The following is a 19,749-nucleotide window of genomic DNA, read 5'->3' as shown; positions in this document are numbered from 1 at the left end:
TGGGATCCCCCCTCGAGTCCAGATCCTCAACACACACCCTCAAGACACACACACTCTCTCTCTCTCTCTCACACACACATCAGTCTAACCACTGGTCATTATCAGGCCCCCACGCTCTGGTCCAAAATACCATCGGATCTCTGGCACATACGTCTGCACGTGCTCGGTAGGAAACAACACGTGCATGCAGAAATGACTTCAGAGCCTAAACACATTAATGCTGATGTAAACTGGGACAAACCACTGTGCGGTGAGCGTTTAAACAAAGATCTCCAGGAGAAACAAAGCGAGGGGACAAACAAATCACTTTGTCTGAACGTCATCTGCTTTTATCCCCGTTCTTCATCTCCATTTCTTTCTCTGTGAGCCATTTTAAGCAGATGAGTCAGAGGACTTTGTCATTGTGCAGCTGAGAATAAGTTCAAGTGATGTTTCAAAAGAATAAGGCCTTGAGGTTTGTTTCCATGGCAACAGAGACAGTTTTTCATAACTTCCTGTACCACCTGTTGCCTGTACGGACTCACCATCTAGGATTTTTAGAAGCAGGACATTTTCTTCCATCCAGAAAGTTGACCTCCCTGACCACAGCCAGGAGATCTAAACACACTCTAATAGATATCTAAACATCATCTGCACATGTTTATTTGGTCTGCCTGATTCCTCCTCAGGGGCTTCCAGTTGAGGACCCTCTCAGTGCTTTACCCTAACCCCTTATTGCCCCTACCCATCCAGGGGAGCTGATTCTCTGTTTCTCCCTCGGGGCTTCGGATGCAGATCCTCAGGAAATGAGTCCAAGAGAAATGTGTCCAAGAAAAATATTTGAGCAGGGTCGCAGAGCAGTGGGACCCAATCCACCGAAGAGTCTGAGGCCTGATGTGGGAGTTAGGAAGCGATATTTAGTGTTTATGTGCTGCAATTCTCCTTCCTGGCCCCTTCTTTTCCAATCCTTGTTTCCTTTATATCCTACTTCATATCCTTCTTATCTAGGTTCCTTCCTCTCTTCTTTCTTTCCTCGGGTTCATTCATTCTCTTTGTTTTATCCCTTTCCTCCTTTCTTAAATCATTCTGTAACACTTCCTCTCTTACATCCCCTTTCTACACCAACTTTTCCTTCCTTCATTTGTTCTTTTCTACTTTGCTTCCTTCCCTCCATTCAACTACAATGGAGAAATTCAGAGTAGTAATTGGCTTTTATGTAGTGTCTTAGAAATTAAACAGTTTTATGGTTGGTAAATTCTTTTATTGCCCAATTTAAATCAGTTTTTAAAACATTTTACAACAGTTTTATTAGAAAACATTTTCACACCTAAGTGTCTGCGTCAGCAAGTGGCTGGAGGCTTGTCTGTTCATCCGTCTTTTCCATTCTTGTGAAGGTGATATCTCATGAAATTCCTCCAGGGAATTCCTTTAAACTTAAAACATTCAGGTGTCTCAAGGAAGAACTGCTCAAAGGTCAAGTTCACTGTGTTCTCGCAAATCTCGTTTGCCTTGTGTACAGGTTTCCTTAAGAACACCTTGAGAGAGGCTTTTCATATTTGGTAAACATGTCTATTTAGACTCACGGATTAACTGATACGATTTTGGCGGTGACGGGTCAACGGATTTTGGCTTCATGAGCATTATATCTCAAGTCTGGTTATATTTTGTTGGTGAAAGGTTACAGTGACCTCTGAACTTCACTGGTTGTTGTAGGTATACAACCACACGGTGCTAATTCTAGTTATTTTATGTAGTGTTTTATAGTTGAAAGGGGCTTTGGTATATGAAGATTGATTTTTACTGTAAATACTCTTCAGTTACAGTCGTCACTCTGTCGTCATTCCTGCAGCAGGCAGCTCACAGACACTCACCAGAAGAACAAGTTTATTAGAACGAGTATACATGACATGATGAGTGTTGTTTAAAAGCACTCAGGTGTCTCTGTGGGGGGGGCACTCTCAGCTCCCTGTCCCCAACTGATGACATCAAAGGTTAAAGTACACACCACATAGCATTGGTCCTATATCATCGCAACGCTTTGTGTTTAGATTCTGTGTTATTTCTGAGGAGATGCGGTATATACAACTCCTGGAAGGGAACGACATGGGGAACAGAAGGAATATGCTTTGTTTGCAACAGAGTAAATACAGGGTTGAATATCCATGAAAAACACAACTAGGTTTTGTTCTTTTATTTATGATTCCACTGTTATGGCTGCAGCCAACACTGATATTTTCCTAATATTCATCATTCAACCTTCTTCCGTTGACCTCTCACCTTTGAATCAAAGTTTTAATCTGTATCTGTTTCCGTTTAAGAGTCAACATGTCATCTATATTTTTTTGTTTTTGGCAGAGAGATGGAATAATGGAGGAGGCTTCCGGCCAGTTGTTTATTGATTTATTTTATTCCACTCTGAGGTCAGAGGTTTGCGCGCTGGGCTGCGTGTTCCCATCCTGTTCTTAGTGGGTCGTTCCCAAATCCGTTTACCCAAGGGACGGTCTGATCAAATTTATGGCGTCAGACAGGGGGAACTTTTAATAGATCTGTTATTTAGGAATGAGAAATGCAAACACACCCCCACGTTCACACAATGAGAGGAATTTGCTTTCTGCATTTTATGTCGTGACAAGCTGGGATTTTCTCAGAGATGTCTTGATAAGGGTGAGATGTCACTAGGACTCTTGGTCAGGTTAATGTTAGGATAATGCTGAATGGAAACTGCATTGGCATGTGTTTGTTTTAGATTAATTTAGATTTTGATTGAAACTGTTCTATGCTGAAAACTTATATAACAAACTGCTTAACATATTGATAAAATTCATTTTTTATTTAGAAAATGTCCTTCATTGCCGTGAGCACTACAAACTAAATCCCATTTTATAAGAAAATAGCTGAAAGGCCACACAAAAAGAGCAAATTGTGTGAAAAAATATATTTTCTGGTCTATTCAGGTGAACTGACCCGTTAATCTTGTTTGTTCAACATTACCTAATATATAAAACCTGAACCTCTGGGTTTTAACATTCAGTTGTAAGATGTCAACCTCTCCGGATATTGTTTACTTTCAAGATTCTGGTTGAAATAAACTGTGAACCTCAGCCGGCTGATGGGCACCAGCTTTCTCCACACTGGAATCTCCCATGTCAAAATTAATGTCCAACATTCTCCGCACACATTCCTACAGCTGGATCGTGTTGTCGATGACGTGTAAGATATATGATAGAAGGAATATTTAGGAAAGACAGTATCTATAGTTTTTAAGATCTTACATTCACCTGCCGTGAAAAACAGGCAACATTTTCGCCATGTCAGCTTCTCATCATACGACACCTTGTGTGTGTGTGTGTGTGTCTGTCTGTGAGTGTGTGTGCATGCATGTGTTTGAAGTGTTTAAAAGACCTTAGATGAGGTGAGAAGTGATCAGCTAAAAAGCAGACACCAGTTTTCAGAGTGCTGGTTTTTCTATTTTTAAAAATCCACTTTCTCTTGTATATTCAGAGTCTAAAATTGGCTTGACTTCATGACCTGCATAACCAAGGCTGAAGCCAGAAGCTGAACTTGTGGAGAAGCCCGGTCAGCTGTGATCTTCTAGCCTCTGCCCCCCTCACTTCCTCCTCCTGCCCCGGTGACTTTAGTAGATGCGACTGCTGATTGACGGCTCACCGCTCGCCATTACCGAGCTCACGAGACATGAGGCTGAAGCTGTGACGTGAGCCGACTGGGACGGGAAGAAAAATAAAGAGCCCAGACAGATACAGTTACAGAATTAAGCCAGAGGGAAGCACATGTCTGAGCTTCATAACCTGGTAAAGTCATGACCGGTCTCGAAGACTCCCAGAGAAGAACTCAGACCTGAACAGACGTGCATGTATGTGTAAGCAGTTTCCTTTAAGTGACTCTGAATCGTGTTTGTTTGAAGATCATTCAACTTCCAATCATCTAGATGTCAGGTTCTGAATCTCATGGTTTATGCTCTCGTCCACCCACTGCTATGTCACAATAAATCTGCTTTCAGACATGCACTGAACTCTGGATATTCTCGGAGGAGTTTATGGAGGGCAAGGAAATGCTGTGTGGAAGTAGTTTGAGCAGATAAGAGACGGGAGTATGAAGGGAAGTAGGAAGTGAAGCTGCGGAGGACTGTTCATTAAAGTGAGGGGAGGACAGGCTCAGGGGAGAATAGAGGAAAAAAGGAAATGATGAGTTGTAAAGGAACAACAGTATTACAGCTGTATGCCTGCATGAACTTTATGGAATCCAAAGGTGTCTATCTTTAAGAATCTATCTTTACGATTTCAGCGTTTACAGTTCAGATCCAGCATGTTTTCTTTGACCAGTATCCACTTTGAAACATGTCCCCCATTTATCAGCTAGATAAGGAGCCTGGTATTTGTCAGACCCCGTGTTCAAGCCATGCAGAAAGTCAGCAGTTGTACATACTGAACCATGAAGTGCTCGAGACAAGGATCTCTTATGGAGTTAACACACACACACACACACACACACACACACACACACACACACACACACACAGCTTTTTCTATTGAAAAAACATCACTCCAGCTCGCTCCTCTCCTCTATCACTGTATATTTAGCTTCTCTCTCCATGTGAATTATTATAAAACTATTCATTTGACAGAACCATTTGTCTTTTAAAAAGTGAGTCCACTTGATTATTATCCTTTCAATGAGAACGATTTGTTTGGGCAGATACTTGACCTTACCTCACGTGTCTTTTTGTTATCATTAGCATTTAGCTGAAGAACGGCTCAGTGCAGCTGCTCAGAGCTCAACTACAGTTTCATCTCAGGTGGCTTTAAAGCTCTGTCATACTGGAAATCCTTGAAAATATTGTGAATAAATCGAGATTGTGATGTTATTCCTGCCTTATGTAAACATATTAAGTTGTGTTTTTTCTTCTTTTTATTAATGGTAAATGACTATAGCCAGTGTGGTGATACCATCTCCATTATGGGCAAGATATATTGCTCGAGACAGATGGCGGCCCACACTAAGTCTGGTTCTGTCAGAGGTTTCTTCCAGTTGATAAGTTTTTTCTCTTAACAGTCACCAAAGTGCTGCTCATTGTGGGAACTGTTGTGTTTCTCAGTCATTTTTAAGGTCTTGACCTTCTATGTTAAGTGCCTTGAGATAATGTATATTATGATTTGACACTATACAAATATATTTATGTTATCACAGCACGTGTGAGCATCTAATCCACCTATCTAGTTGTTTAAATTTCTAAATGTACAAAAACACACACAGACTATACAACGTTGTTAATGTGGCGTTTGAGGTGTTTTCACAGGACTGGTGTGTGTCTGTTGTCGGGTCTATAGGCAGCAGCTGCACAGACACAACACACACCTCCTGTTAATAAGATATATGGGTGGCTTATTGGCCCAAAACGCACATTCACACACACACGGGACGCACCAGCTGCCTAAGTGCAAACTCATCATTTGTATTTATCTCACACTATCTGCATCATAATTTGTCTGTGAGATTGTTTGAATTGTTATTTGACATTGTTTAGGCTCCCTGCAGTTTTATTAATTCCTTTGGGACCCTTTGGCTCGAGCCCAGAGAGCATCTCTGTCTGGGGACGTATAACCTTGCTGTGTTTGTTGGTTCTCACAGGAACATCGTCAGGCCCCCAAACCTCGAAGGTCATCACTATTTGACCCCATCAACCCTCAGACCATGAAAACACACCAAATTCCCATAGTATCTTTATCCTCACGTTTTTTTTTCAACCCCTTGTCAGCTCTGTCCATATTCTGTTTCCTCCTCACCAACCCTTATCTGCTTTCTGCCCCTCGAGTATCGCCCCCCCGGCCACATGAATGACAGCAACACAAACTGAGAATCTGTGCGTCAGTGGGTTTAAATTACCTGTTTTCCTTCTCTCAAACAGACATTTCTAAGCTCTTCACACTCACACTCTTTTTTGCTTGTTACTACATTCTTACTGTTCTATCTGGTAAATGGTCTGTGTGGGTCTTGGTTTAAACATAAATATTATAATTGTCTGCAAGAATTTTAATTTTTTCTGGTTTTCTTTCTGAAAAGTTTAAAACAAACAAGTTCAAAGTCAGTCCAGTGACAATGAAAATGTATTTTGTGGAGTTTAGATGCTTCTCGACTTTTACCTCTGAAGCTCGTGGCAGCTTTTATCACATGTAGCACTTGCAAGTATAGCAAGTGACCACTGGGTGGCTGTAGAGAGCGAGGAGCGCTGATGTAGAGAAAAAGAAAAGGGTTTGTCTCCTCCTTGTGACGGAAACAGAAAATCACAGGAACGCAATCCATGAAAACGTGTAAAATGAATGAATGCATTTATTTTGTTGCATTGTTGTGATGCTTTGCTTCTAAACCCTCAATCAACACTATTCCTATTTTCAAATCTTCTAATTCATCAAAAGGTAAGTTAACATTGTTTTCTTTCCAGAGATCTCTACACTGTCATTCTGGCTTTTGTCAAACAACACTCATGATATTGTTGATAGAGAAACAATTATAATGCAATTGATTAATTGATTAAACTATTCATTCAGATTAACATCAAATTAATATATTAGTCAATGTAAAGAGGGTGATACTTTATTAAAATATTATTTCTTTGAAATGAAGTTAATCATCTCTTTTTGTTAACCTCCCAACATCAGGGTCACCCTGGGCCTGTTGGTCCCCAGGGTCCACAAGGGCCTCATGGAAGACCAGGTGAATATGGCATCCAGGGACAGAAGGGCCACAAAGGCGACAGTGGCCGTAGTGGCATCATAGGTCCTAAAGGAAGCGTGGTAAAATATCATTGTCTCTTTTTTTAGAATAATAATTAAAAATATACTACAATGAAAACTTGTTTTAAAGGCTTGATTTGTGTTGCTCCACAGGGACAAACCGGCGTTCCTGGGTTTTCTGGAAGCGATGGCATACCTGTAAGTCCATCAAACCAGTCTGGATGAAAGCAGAGTCATGTTCGTTGTATTTTCTCATTTATCCGGCTGGATGTGACTGTTTTGATTTGATGTTCGCTGCAGGGACACCCAGGACAAGCTGGGCCCAGAGGGAGGCCGGGAGCAGACGGTTGCAACGGGACAAAGGGAGACTCAGGTTTATCGGGAATACCTGGTTATGATGGCTCACCTGGTTTTCCTGTAAGTGCAAATCTAACCCTTTCTAGATGGTGACGTGTATAACACATAGAGTTTGACTTCCTGACCGTTGCTCTTCATCTCCAAGGGACAATCAGGCAGGAAGGGAGAGAAGGGAGACTCTCTGGAGCTGAGTGTGTACATGCAGCGTTTCAGGGTGAGTTCACACCACATATTACTCTACTACTGAAGGACACCTGGCTCCATAAAATTGCATTTATACCTTTACATGGCTGCAAAGTCGTACAGATGTTGCTTACATCGTAACTCTTTAATCGTCCATCCGCAGGGAGATCACGGAACACCAGGGATGCACGGAATATTTGTAAGACAAGTTCAATCCAATGAATTATCTAAAACGTACATTGCAACTTCTCCCATTTGACTTTCATGTGGTTTTTGTCAGGGGCCTTCGGGAAAGCCAGGATGGGAGGGCAACAGAGGCTTCCCAGGACCAAAGGTGAAACTTGTGCATTTGTTTAGATTGTGAAGCCTTATCTATTATGATATTAAGTGCTTATTAGGATCCTGTTGTTTGTCTTCTGAAAGGGTCCCCCAGGGTCTCCAGGTCCACGTGGACCAAAGGTAACGTAACAACTACGTAAATATGATACAACAAAATTCCAACTTGTTGCATGACTCGGTAAACACTGCATGGAGTGAGTGAACTGTAGCAAAAGTAAGAAGACAACCTCACTTGTGTTTTTGTTTTTCTGAGCAGGGCACTATGACCAAAGTGTTTAAAGGAATCAGAGGAGACCATGTGAGTGGCCATGTTTGTACAAATGCAGCACTAATGTCTGATCAGTCACTGGTTACATGAAAACAACATGAAGTCATTCATAAGACTTTCAGCAGTTCATCGCAAGAAAGTACTTTTACTCAATACTGCACTTAAGTACAATTTTCTATGATCTTATGCATTACTTCCATTTAATGCAACTTCTAATACATTTTACATTTAACCACACTAATTATGATCAATTTTACAAAAACTCATAAGCTCATGAAATACATCACACTGTTAAAGATGAAGTCGTTGTTTTCCAACCATCTTCACCACTGAAACAAATTACTAAACTACAGTGGCATTTAAAAGTCTTTTTAATTTAAATTAACTAGATCCAAAGTTATATTGATTTGAATCTGCACCAAATTGCACACACTCATAAATATCAGTCCCCTAAACATGTGTGATTCGTTTCATCGGGATCCATGAATTATCCTAAATGTTGAAAAACACCATATCTTGTAATGTTAAAGAAAGTGGTAAAAATATAATCCTGGACTTGCCCCATATCCGGATCTGTACCAAACTGTATGCCCCCCGCAAAAATGTAATGTCCCTGTTGAGTATCACTAAAGATATTTCCCTTCTAAAAATGTCAGTATCCAATACTATCCGAAAAAAATCTTCAATCGGAGACATCCCAAATTACTTTGTAGGTCTTTTCTGCCCTTCTCATCATGTCACGTTCCCTTAAGTTCCCCGAATGCGGCTGCTGCCTCAGTATTTACAATCTAGTAATATGATTTATGATAATAAGTCGTTCACAGTAGACATCTTTCTGCAGATTACCTACTATAGTTCTGTAACTCTACCAGTAGGGTTTTAACAAGAGTTTTTTTTACTTGAGATTAATACTTGTTGGCCAATGATGATTTGTTTCTCTCTGAGTTGGCTGACTTTTGTGGCAATTCCTATTTCCCACCACAGGGGGACATTGGACCTCCGGGTGAGCAAGGGAACTCCACTCATCCTTATTCTGAGCCCACCGACTACTATGGAGTCAAGGTCTGTCCATCAGCAACATGTGCTGCTTTAGTCATTACCCTGCTATAACCACACTGAAATGCGTCCCTGAAATAACAATTATAGATTGAAGTGACGCAAACAGTGATGTTCCACAAAAACACTAAACTGTCTTTATTGTAGGGAAATCCTGGAGAAAAAGGTCTGAAAGGAGAAAGCGGAGATGTGGTATGTCATCGGCTCATTGGCGATTTTACCCATTTATATGTATTCATACTCACGTACACAAATAGATTCACACGTCACCATGGCACTGACGTTGCTTTTTGGTTTGATCTCAGAACCAAGGAGAAACGGGTGTACTGGGATTCCCTGGATCACGGGTCAGCAAACTTGAATTTCTTCACATTTCAGCAAAACTCAGTCTTCCATCCACATGTTACGTTCTGTTAATGCTGTTTTTTAATGCTGCTCCAGGGTCAACCTGGCACTGATGGCAGACCTGGACTAAGGGTATGTCTGCGTGAAAGATTTTATTATTATTCTATCATCAAATTTGAATAAAATTTCATTTTATAACCTGATGAATGAAAACTCTGGTACAGGGGGATTCTGGTGATGCAGGACCAAGAGGCAGAGATGGATATAAGGTGAGAAAAGCAACTGATTGTGATTCCTGGATATTACGTCTCAAACCTTTTTCCAACTTGATGAGAAAAATAAGTGCATTTAAAATAGTATTTGGATTATCATTGAAAGACAATGTAACTAAGTACATTTACACAAGTGCTTCACTGTACAAATCTGAGATATTTCCACTGTACAGTTTCATGTAACTTTCCTCTTCGTTTACCATTCAATTATAAATCATGTGAATACAAATCAAACTACCTATAAACGATATGAATAAGTAACAGTTACCTCCACCTCAACCAGCTACAACAGTAAAATGCTACTTCTACATTAATGCATCAGTGATAATAATCCAGTTTTGTACCTGGCCATTTTTTCCGAATTAAACGTAATTAACTCTTGATACTTAAGGCTTAATGCAGGACTGTTACTCGTAGAGTAATTTTTACTTGAGTAACTGGACGGTATTAAAAATTCATGGTTGCATTGTTAAAACCTACATACGTTTATTTTAAGATCTATCTGAGAATTTTAAATTTTCACAGATGTCTAATGTTTGTGTTTAATGACGTACAAGATACCAAACATATTCCAATGTAAAGATGAGGTTGCAACATCGTGCGTGCCGTTTGAATATTTCACTATTATCACAACAAGTTTTGGAAGAAGCACCTGTTGAGTATATATGTGATTCTGTCACAATAATTTATGTCTAAATAAAAATAAAGTTTTTTATCCACCACTAGATGTCAGTAACAGCTCCTGCTGTGTCATCAAATATTTATCAAACCTATAATACTTTGCTTTAAATTGTAGAATAGCCAATAAAATGTTTACAGTGAATCCAGTAAAACATACCTTGAAGAAGTGAAATAACAATACACAGAGATTAAAAAAGGAAAAACGGGATAGTTATTCGACACTTTGCAGCAACAGGATATGTTTGTTGGTAAATTTCAAACACTGTGTCCACATCTCACCTTTGTGCTCACACACAGTATAATGACACTGACGTTAACTTTGTGCCTCAGGGAGTCCGAGGTGAACCAGGAGAACTGATCTCATCTGGATCCTTATGGCCTTGGTCTCCAGCAGGTACGTGGATTAATACAAAAAACAATGAGCCAACAGAAAAGAGGAAACAGACAGAAACACACACACACACACACACACACACACACACACACACACACAGTCTGAAAGTGTTAAAAGCTATTTTGACAAAGTTGTTGCTGACATGAAGTGAAACTCTGGGAGGGAAATTTGGGGTATTACTGAGGTTCAGCTGTGACCGACCACAGCGAGTCAGGTGCTCAAGATAAATATGGACCGGATGAAGGTTATTCAAATTCATAGCAGAGACTAAGTGATCCTGAGGAACAATAAAGCATCTTGTCCTGCAGGGGCGTCACCTGACAGCATGCAGACCAGGTGGTGCAGTGGGGGCAGCTGGATGAAGTGAAAAAAGAAATGTATGACTTCAAAGTTATTGCTTTTGGTATAAATCAAGGGTCTTTTTCAGAGAAATCTAGTGACAGATGAGGAGAAGAAATCTGATATTATAATAACCACAACAGTTATTATTATTTTTGTTGGTATTGTTATTACAGTATCCTTAAATAAAGCTACATTGGTTTAGAAACCCTTTATAAACTTTCATCTATAATCTGATAGAGACCTATGTGTTAAAGAATGGATTCATGCAGTTGATGTTACTTGTTGCAGTTAACAAATATTTATTCCATTTGCTTTGATTCAAAAAGCTGGACCTCCGGGTCCCCTAGGTGAGCAGGGTCCACATGGAGAGAGGGGCCCAGTAGGAGATCAAGGCTCCCCCGGACCCCCAGGACGTCCTGCCTCTGACACACAACAACAAGGTCAGTCAGCTAAAGCTAAACAAAGAGATTCCTCCACACTTTGATCCACACAATCCACTGAACCTTCTTCCATTTTTTTCTCTCAGTGTGGGACTTTTTCGGGCCATTTGGCATAAAGGGGGAACAAGGAGAGAAGGGCCCAGATGGGGAACCAGGGAGCCCGGCAGTCAGTGGAGGACCCCCAGGGGCCAAGGGGCGCTCAGGGTCCATGGGCTCTCCAGGACCCACACAAACATGTGAGAGAGTGGTTTACTATGCATTTGTGTTGATACTCTCATAGTACATTTTATATATATTTGATCTCTTGCTGTTTTCTCCTTTTTTCCTGAAATTGATTTAACTTTATTTCTGTTTGATTCCAGGGGCTGAGGTCTTTAAGGGGGCTCCAGGCGGGAGAGGAAGGCCCGGCAACGCAGGCTATAAAGGAGGGAAAGGTGCTGTAACCATACTCTCCTAACTAATGATGATTGTTCATATCATGATGAAATATTGATAATATCTGATGGTCCCTGTAGGTGAGCATGGAGAATGTGAGTGCAGTGTTGTAAACTCTCCATCGGGACCACCTGGCCCTGCTGGGGTTCGAGGGGATCCTGGGATGACGGGAGAGTTTGGTCAGGAGGGGGATTCAGGAGACCCAGGACCGCAGGGCGAGGATGGGTCCAACGTAAGAGACAAATCATGAAAACTATATTTTAAAAAAGAATATAAAAATCACATATCCTCATAATTATTTTCCATTGTTAATTTAACATTCTTGTTTGTTCCCTCACTCTTTAATATGATGTCTTACAGGGCGCTAGTGGGTTCAATGGGGAACCAGGGCCAAAAGGCCAAAAAGGAAAAGCAAATGTGGCCACACAGAAAGGTGCAGCCTATATGTTATTTCATTTCAGATCAGCACCAAGGCTCTAGTGGGTCAGAATAAAGTAACCTGTTATGTGTGTGTCTACTGTATGTACGTGTGTTGATGCAGAATTGTATGGATTATATATATCTTTGTGTATTTGTGTTTGATCTACGCAGGATATCCTGGAGATCTGGGGGACCCAGGAAGAGACGGTGAGCCGGGAGCACAAGGTGTTCCAGGCCTAAATGGTTTCCCTGGTTTGCCAGGTAGCCGAGGTCCTACGGTGAGTCCATCAGTCATGATAGTAATGACAGTGTCACATCAAGCATACTCATCATATTTAAAATCATTATCAATTGCCTTATTATGTGCATAGGGTCAGAGTCAGTCATAGACAAAGTATAACTGGTTCATGTGAACAGGGAGAAGGTCCCTGGGGACAACGTGGAGAGAAAGGTTTCCTGGGTCAACCTGGTGAACCAGGTGTAGCTGGACCGAGGGGAGAGCCAGGTGCCGTCCTTGGGGCCCTCAAAGGCCAGCGTGGTTTACCTGGTGATGACGGTCTTGCAGGCTATCCTGGAGTTCCTGGAACACCTGGCATCCCAGGTAAGAGTCAGCTGACCGCTGCCTTCTTCCTTTTCATCAAGTCTTAAACATGTTCCATATTTTCTCCTTCAAGGCTTTTACCACTTTACAGTAATTTTTAACTGTTTTCAATCTAAATATTTGATTTTACGATGACTGTCTACAAGTTCTCTCTTTTGTAATACGATGCAAAGCAGTGAAATGCCAATGACCATTAATGGCTTGTGATCAAAAAAAGGAGGAAGCATGAGGAGGACATGTTGCCATTTAATTGACTTCTCTCTCTCCGCCCCCTGTTGTCTCCTGATGCAGGGGCTGCATCCTTCAAACCAGCTGCAGCTGAGCTTGTTTGAGATAATGCTTGTGCTTTTGATTAACTCTGGTTCCGAATGCCTCTCTCTTTCATTCTCTCTCTTTTGCAACTGAAAGGCAGCTGTAGTCCGACAGAAGATGGAGGACAGGTGGATGTAACAGGTAGCTGGTCTAATAAGGTTTTCACCTTATTGCTTCCTTTTTAACAGCTCTCTGATAACAGCTTTGCCTTTTTATTATTTGACTTGTGTGCCTGATGATTTAATTGTTAACAATTTGAGATTGAGTGTGTTGACATACAAGCTAATGTAATGATAATATCATGTTCTGAAAAACAACCCACGCTGGGCAGCAGACAACCATCATAATAGTTTTATATAAAACAGTCACACATAATCAGTCACTTTTACCAAGATGTTGCCCTGAAGACTCTGTTTCTGTTATTTTATTTTCAGGTCCTTGTAATGCACTTCCAGGACCTCCTGGGCAGCCTGGACTTCCAGGGCCCACTGGATTACCAGGTTACCAAGGTAACTCAACAACAAAATATTGTTCTGTATTTTCTGCATTTGAATATCTATGAATCATTTTTTTATGCCATTTTTTATGTTTTGTGAACCAGGTCTACAAGGCCAAAAAGGACCAAGGGGTATACTTGGAGTTCATGGAGAGAAAGGAGAAACAGGAGAGCAAGGCGTAGGTGGCCGTACTGGACCACCAGGTACGGAAGGACAGAAGACACTGGCCAATCATTGGATAGAGAGAATAACATCTGAACTTTGACTTGAATTTTATCCTTCATCCTGATTGTTTACTTTCGTTTTAATGGTTTTCCATTAAAGGTTTTGCCGGCCCACGTGGTGACCAGGGATTTCCTGGCAGCAAAGGTTCACCTGGTTTCCCTGGTTCCCCCGGTATGTCCGGGCGACACGGGGCACAAGGTGAGAAGGGTTTTCATGGAGAGATCTTCGGGGCTTCAACTGGAGGCCAGGGTGATTCTGGGCTGCCTGGGCTTCAAGGAATAAAGGGCGAGACTGGGAATCAAGGAGATCCCGGATATCCAGGTTAGTGATGTTCAAACTCAACAGTTTATTTCACTTACCTGTATTAGTGACTTATTGCCTTACCTTCAGTAATTGTGGGATAGTTAAGGATTTGAGAGCTGTTGTGTCATGTTCTTGTTCTTCCATTCAAACCAGGAATGGGGGGCATGCCTGGAATGATTGGGTTCAAAGGAGAGAGTGGACCTAGAGGACTGCAGGGGGAGCAAGGGAGGCCTGGGCCTGCTGGAAAGTATGGCTACCCCGGTGACCCTGGGCAAGCAGGTCTACCTGGGCCTCGTGGTGCTACTGGACAGCCAGGTGAGGCAAAGATGGCAACTGCACAGTACCCTCTCTCAGAAATGCTCCTGTTCACCTCTCACCATCTTTTCCGTGTGTCCTTTTGGTTCATCATCCTGCTCAGGTTTCACTGGAGAGAGGGGAAGTGAAGGAGAATCAGGCCCTACAGGTCCCATCGGATTAAAAGGAATGCCTGGGGGGTACGGTGATGACGGTGTCCTTGGAGAGTATGGCCCATCTGGTAATCCTGGAGAGCCAGGTGCAGATGGACGCCCAGGAGTCCCAGGAATGAAGGGTTTGTTCCTCATATTTGATTTGATAATCTAGACATTACCACGTCGAGTAATATTGAAAATCAAATATCATGAAGATTTTTATGCTTAGTTTTTACTTGTTGTCCTTTTCTTTCCCAGGTTATAAAGGATCTACCGGCATGGCAGGCTTCGAGGGGAGCAGGGGTTATACCGGGGTGAAGGGCTTCGGGGGGCTTCAAGGAGAACCTGGAGTGCCAGGCCAAGTCGGCCTAAAAGGAGTGTCAGGTCAAAGTGGACTGAAGGGTGAGACTGAAATTTAATTTCATAATATTTGTAATTGAAGAAAAGTATTAGTCTGCTGAGTTCTGTTGAGACCCTCATATAAACTTAGTATCTCTGTCTTCCTCACCATCGTGTGCCAGGTGAACGTGGTGTGAGTGGTCCATCAGGGGATAAGCCTCAGATCCCTGCCAAGATGATTGTTGACATGAAAGGTGTCAAGGGAGACCGCGGACATCGAGGAAATCAAGGTTTCATCGGGCCAAGAGGTGCGGAGCTACAGTCTGACATCAGCAACTCCTTCCTTCTCAGCATCTCTGTCATCCCAGGGTTCTCTTCCTTACATCTTACTCTGTCCTCCAGGTCTTAAGGGTTTTCACGGTTTCCCTGGCAGCGGGGGAACTCATGGTTTACCTGGAGATCCCAGCAATGAGAAAGGATACTACGGAGATCCAGGTGCACAGGGGCTCCCTGGGATAAAGGGAATGCCAGGTCCGACTGGGAATCGAGGAATTTCTGGTTTTCAAGGAATGTCGGGAAACAGGGTGAGCAGAACAATGCTGAGAAAATGCATGCAAGTTCACTAAATATTTCCTGTGGCTCTGGGGGGAGTTGTAAAATCAATGAATGAGTTAAATGTGAAAAATATATGATGCAGTGTTTTTGGACCCATACTAGAGAATAAAACTTTCAGCATATCTCATTCGTTTCAAAATCTTTCCCCACCGCATCTCAGGTAAAGTGATGTATTGACACGTTTGTCATGATGTTTTATTCCATATTCGTGTATTCCTTTTCAGGGAATTAAAGGAAGTCCTGGTGCCTATGGTGCAACAGGAGAAGAAGGCAGGAAAGGGGTCAAAGGTACAACCTCAATTTTAAACTCTACTCCATCTGGGATTTAGCTTTCAATTTTAAAATCACTGGGACAAAAATATTTGAAGTGTTAGTAAATGTTTATACACTATTACAGGTGCTAAGGGTCTTCATATAGACCTTCCAGGACCCACCGGACTGAGAGGAGAGGATGGCTTCCCAGGAGTTCTCGGTACATTCTCATGCAGCTTAATTACTTCTCCTCTGTTGTTGATCAGCACCTGATTGCATTCTCATATTTAATATTTGATACACTCCTTACAGGCCAAAAAGGACTGATTGGATACACTGGGGACAGAGGGGTTCCTGGTTTTGATGGTATTGAAGGGAGAAAGGGCTATTCAGGTGTTCCAGGAATATCAGGACAAGGAGGTAAGAGATTTTATGCACTCCTGTATTATGCACATTTCCTTTTAGATATATCGTGGTAATTATATGGTATGCATTGAAGCAGAATTCCACTGTAATCACTCTGACCCATGTGCATTTTGTTTTCTTGCAGGCTCAGATGGGCAGAAGGGAACTCCTGGTAACCAGGGTCAAAAAGGCTTTCCTGGAATTCCTGGAGAACATGGCGGCCCGGGTTTTCCTGGGTTTCCAGGCAACAAAGGTAACAGCATCAGATGGGTGCTCAGTCTTTCTTTTTCCTTAAAACTAAATACCTGTCGCTCCACCATATTCCACCATCTGATCTGTGCAAACGTGTGCAGGTTTTGTTGGCCTGAAGGGCCTGTATGGATTACATGGACTGAAAGGACAGAAGGGGATCCCAGGAACACCAGGTATTTATCAAAACAAGCTCTTTGTGTATTTATCATTACTAGAATAAACTTTTAAGTTCAAAATACTACTTTCATATCGATTGCTTACAAGTGAAAGGACAAAGAAGCTCTGTAACCAGGTTCAATATGAACACACAATTGTTTTAGTTATTTCCAGTGAGAGATTTCTTCACTGTCAGTCAAGTCTGATCAAAATACACCTATGAAGTCTTGACGTAACAAATTAGCTGAATTTGTGAGATGTAAACTGATATTACCTACATTTATTTAACTTTGACTGTTGCATTTTTTTGTTATGAGTATTACGTTTTATCGCGAAATACTTTAAAGGAAACATGTTGAGCTTTTTTTGATTTTCTTTTCCTTAAGTGTTTTATATAGGTTTTTTTGTGAATTAAAAAGCCCCACGTCCGCAGTAAAGGAGAAGCCCATCGTACACCTCATCTGTAGTCTTCTGTTGATACTTGTATTAGGTCTGGATATCGTTGGACCAGCTGGTGAGCCCGGAATCAAAGGAGCAAAGGGAGAGAGCGGTGACCCTAACAGCCAGCCGGGCTTTCCAGGAACTGCGGGTTTGAAAGGCTTCCAGGGAACTCTAGGTCAGCCCCTTCTCTGCTTCCCCCCAGTTTCATAATGTATGCTGCAATGTGCTTGGACCACTTTGAGACTTGGAACCATCCCTTGTTTCATTTGTTCAGGGGACCAGGGTCATCCTGGGCCACCAGGATTCCGGGGCCCCATTGGACCAGATGGGATCCCAGAAGGGCCAGGAGAGAGTGGGGACCCTGGTTTTATAGGACGTGAAGGATTCCCAGGTAATAAGATGAACAGGAATCTGTTGTCAAAGGAAACGTCAATCCAACTGACTAGTGATGACTTTGGTACATCGGTGCACATCCGTTTTTCTGTTTTTGCTGCAGAGAATTTTTATATTTTCCTGCATGTGGTCATAATTAGTTTCATCATTGTGATTCAATATATAATATAATATTTGTTTGCTGAATCTGCATAATAGATCTTGGTCATTTTATGTGAATTTATCAAAACTAAATTAATTGTTTCTCAGGTTTCCCTGGACCAAGAGGATTACCCGGCGTGGACGCTCCCCCTGGAGAAAAGGGTATACAAGGAAATAATGGGTATCCTGGAGTTAATGGTTTAAAAGGATCCAAAGGATATCAAGGTTCAGTTGGATTCAGGGGGCCTAATGGTGTTTCTGGGAAGAAAGGTATGGATGAAATATTAAAAATTTTCTGAAATACATTATAGTCTTTGCCATTTGGATGTCATATGATATGACGAAATCAAAAATCAGTATAATAATATATATATATATATATATAGTGTGTGTTTTTTTGCAGTTTACCTATGAGTTTCTTGCCATTCTAGCAAACCTTAAGACCTCAGAACTTGTTTTTGTTGAGTTCATTGTACACGACAGACAGGGCTGCTAACATTAAACACAACCTACTAATACATTTTTCACAATTAATAAAACATAATAATATACAATATTAGAATTATAATACGGTTACAGACAATAAGTTGCAGTGTCAATGTTTTACAATTCAAGAGTCAAGTAGCCTGCAAATATTGAAATATAAAATATTTTCTGCAAAGTCTTGATGTGCTTTCTTTTTTGCAGGTGTGAAAGGGGAGCAAGGGATGATGGGAGTTCCTGGTCATATTGGAGTGAAGGGAGAAAGAGGACCAGTTGGTCCAAAAGGAAACACTGGGGAACCAGGTAAATTAGGCACTACTGTATACTGCTCAATGGATTTCATGTATCTCCAGCAAATGTGCCCTTTGGTCTTTGTCTTAACACAATCCATCCCTGCTGCAGGTTACCGTGGGTACCCAGGAAGCCAGGGTCCTGCTCCACTTCCCGTCAGAGTCCCAGGAGAGAGGGGCCCTGCAGGACCACAGGGTTTCAATGGACCGGTGGGGGTGAGAGGGGAAATAGGGCCACAGGGTCCTCCCGGTGATTCAGGTCAGTTATTCTCATAAAACATCTGCTGTTGAGCATCTCTGAGTGAGAACTGTCCTGCTCAACATCCACATCACTGCTTCCTCTACAGGTTTCATGGGACCCATTGGGCAGAAGGGCATGCCTGGGATCAGTGGAACACCAGGAACATCTGGATTCCGTGGAGAGGTCGGACACATGGGCCACCCCGGTCTGCAGGGCATGGAAGGTGCGTCTGACGCTGTGGGGCATTTTAGGATTAGGTTGATAAGCCTGGATTAAAGGATTTAAAGTAGGTGAAGAATTAAGCAGCGAACCAGTCACCACGGGAGCTGTGTTGTTATTTTTTTGTGAGAGTTGTTTCAGGGAATGAACCATTGAGCACTGAAGGGAAAATGATTCGCAGTGAGCTAATGACTTGAATTTTCCAGGCCAAGATGTTTTATTATATAACGTTTTTGGAGATGCTACATGCTACTTTCAGATAAGGAAAAAGCTTACAATGACGATATGTTCAAATTTTCAAATATCTGAGATAAAAAATATGTTTTTTAATAGTTTTTGGATTGGATATTATTATTAAGGGTGATAAGTTCACTCAGCGAAAAACACCTCTGAACTCCTCATTCCCCAACAGGTCGCCGTGGCAGCCCTGGGATCTCCGGGTTACCTGGCATGGCGGGCCGCAGTGTCAGTGTTGGCTACTTACTGGTGAAGCACAGTCAGTCAGATCAGACGCCCATGTGTCCAGTGGGTATGTCCAAACTGTGGAACGGCTACAGTCTGCTGTACCTGGAGGGCCAGGAAAAAGCCCACAATCAGGACCTCGGTAAGTTGGGATGAACAATAAAATGATTTCATTTCAAAATTCGTCAAGGTACAAACAGGGTTCTGGAAGGATAAAACCCTGTGTTGTCATTCACAGTGAGTGTGTTATAGTGCAGTCCTGTCAGAATGCATTAACTGTTTAGGCGAGCGTACCCCACATTAAACGACCCTGACATTGTGATCCATTGAACCAGAAGAGATACCAGACCGGTCGGCCTCATCAGTTCGTCCTGCTGGTGGTTATTTAATTAGTTAGTTTCAGGGCATGAAAA

At 41.9% G+C, this 19,749-nt stretch overlaps 1 protein-coding gene across 2 annotated transcripts in view; it reads left to right on the top strand.

Annotated features, from left to right (window-relative positions):
- Window positions 1–19,749, top strand: part of col4a2 (collagen, type IV, alpha 2) — a 55,523-nt gene that overhangs the window by 32,532 nt on the left and 3,242 nt on the right. Inside the window, exons 5-46 of one of the 2 annotated variants that reach the window (XM_061088495.1) lie at window positions 6,654–6,788; window positions 6,882–6,926; window positions 7,029–7,145; window positions 7,231–7,299; window positions 7,432–7,467; window positions 7,549–7,602; window positions 7,692–7,727; window positions 7,864–7,905; window positions 8,860–8,937; window positions 9,079–9,123; window positions 9,237–9,278; window positions 9,373–9,408; window positions 9,501–9,545; window positions 10,560–10,623; window positions 11,292–11,405; window positions 11,492–11,641; window positions 11,768–11,839; window positions 11,921–12,072; window positions 12,201–12,273; window positions 12,432–12,538; window positions 12,678–12,861; window positions 13,270–13,314; window positions 13,608–13,682; window positions 13,775–13,873; window positions 13,995–14,216; window positions 14,352–14,513; window positions 14,617–14,787; window positions 14,906–15,049; window positions 15,169–15,294; window positions 15,389–15,570; window positions 15,826–15,889; window positions 15,999–16,073; window positions 16,166–16,273; window positions 16,404–16,511; window positions 16,612–16,683; window positions 17,157–17,282; window positions 17,382–17,498; window positions 17,750–17,911; window positions 18,329–18,427; window positions 18,527–18,673; window positions 18,762–18,878; window positions 19,287–19,478. In XM_061088495.1, coding sequence (XP_060944478.1) covers window positions 6,654–6,788; window positions 6,882–6,926; window positions 7,029–7,145; window positions 7,231–7,299; window positions 7,432–7,467; window positions 7,549–7,602; window positions 7,692–7,727; window positions 7,864–7,905; window positions 8,860–8,937; window positions 9,079–9,123; window positions 9,237–9,278; window positions 9,373–9,408; window positions 9,501–9,545; window positions 10,560–10,623; window positions 11,292–11,405; window positions 11,492–11,641; window positions 11,768–11,839; window positions 11,921–12,072; window positions 12,201–12,273; window positions 12,432–12,538; window positions 12,678–12,861; window positions 13,270–13,314; window positions 13,608–13,682; window positions 13,775–13,873; window positions 13,995–14,216; window positions 14,352–14,513; window positions 14,617–14,787; window positions 14,906–15,049; window positions 15,169–15,294; window positions 15,389–15,570; window positions 15,826–15,889; window positions 15,999–16,073; window positions 16,166–16,273; window positions 16,404–16,511; window positions 16,612–16,683; window positions 17,157–17,282; window positions 17,382–17,498; window positions 17,750–17,911; window positions 18,329–18,427; window positions 18,527–18,673; window positions 18,762–18,878; window positions 19,287–19,478 — 4,309 coding nt within the window. The remainder of the gene's footprint in view (window positions 1–6,653; window positions 6,789–6,881; window positions 6,927–7,028; window positions 7,146–7,230; window positions 7,300–7,431; window positions 7,468–7,548; window positions 7,603–7,691; window positions 7,728–7,863; window positions 7,906–8,859; window positions 8,938–9,078; window positions 9,124–9,236; window positions 9,279–9,372; window positions 9,409–9,500; window positions 9,546–10,559; window positions 10,624–11,291; window positions 11,406–11,491; window positions 11,642–11,767; window positions 11,840–11,920; window positions 12,073–12,200; window positions 12,274–12,431; window positions 12,539–12,677; window positions 12,862–13,269; window positions 13,315–13,607; window positions 13,683–13,774; window positions 13,874–13,994; window positions 14,217–14,351; window positions 14,514–14,616; window positions 14,788–14,905; window positions 15,050–15,168; window positions 15,295–15,388; window positions 15,571–15,825; window positions 15,890–15,998; window positions 16,074–16,165; window positions 16,274–16,403; window positions 16,512–16,611; window positions 16,684–17,156; window positions 17,283–17,381; window positions 17,499–17,749; window positions 17,912–18,328; window positions 18,428–18,526; window positions 18,674–18,761; window positions 18,879–19,286; window positions 19,479–19,749) is intronic. The other variant, XM_061088496.1, reaches the window with a different exon arrangement.

The sequence above is a fragment of the Limanda limanda genome, chromosome 16 (genome assembly GCF_963576545.1).
Source record: "Limanda limanda chromosome 16, fLimLim1.1, whole genome shotgun sequence".
Classification (NCBI taxonomy): Eukaryota; Metazoa; Chordata; class Actinopteri; order Pleuronectiformes; family Pleuronectidae; genus Limanda; species Limanda limanda.
This window is presented reverse-complemented; position numbering and strand designations above follow the sequence as displayed.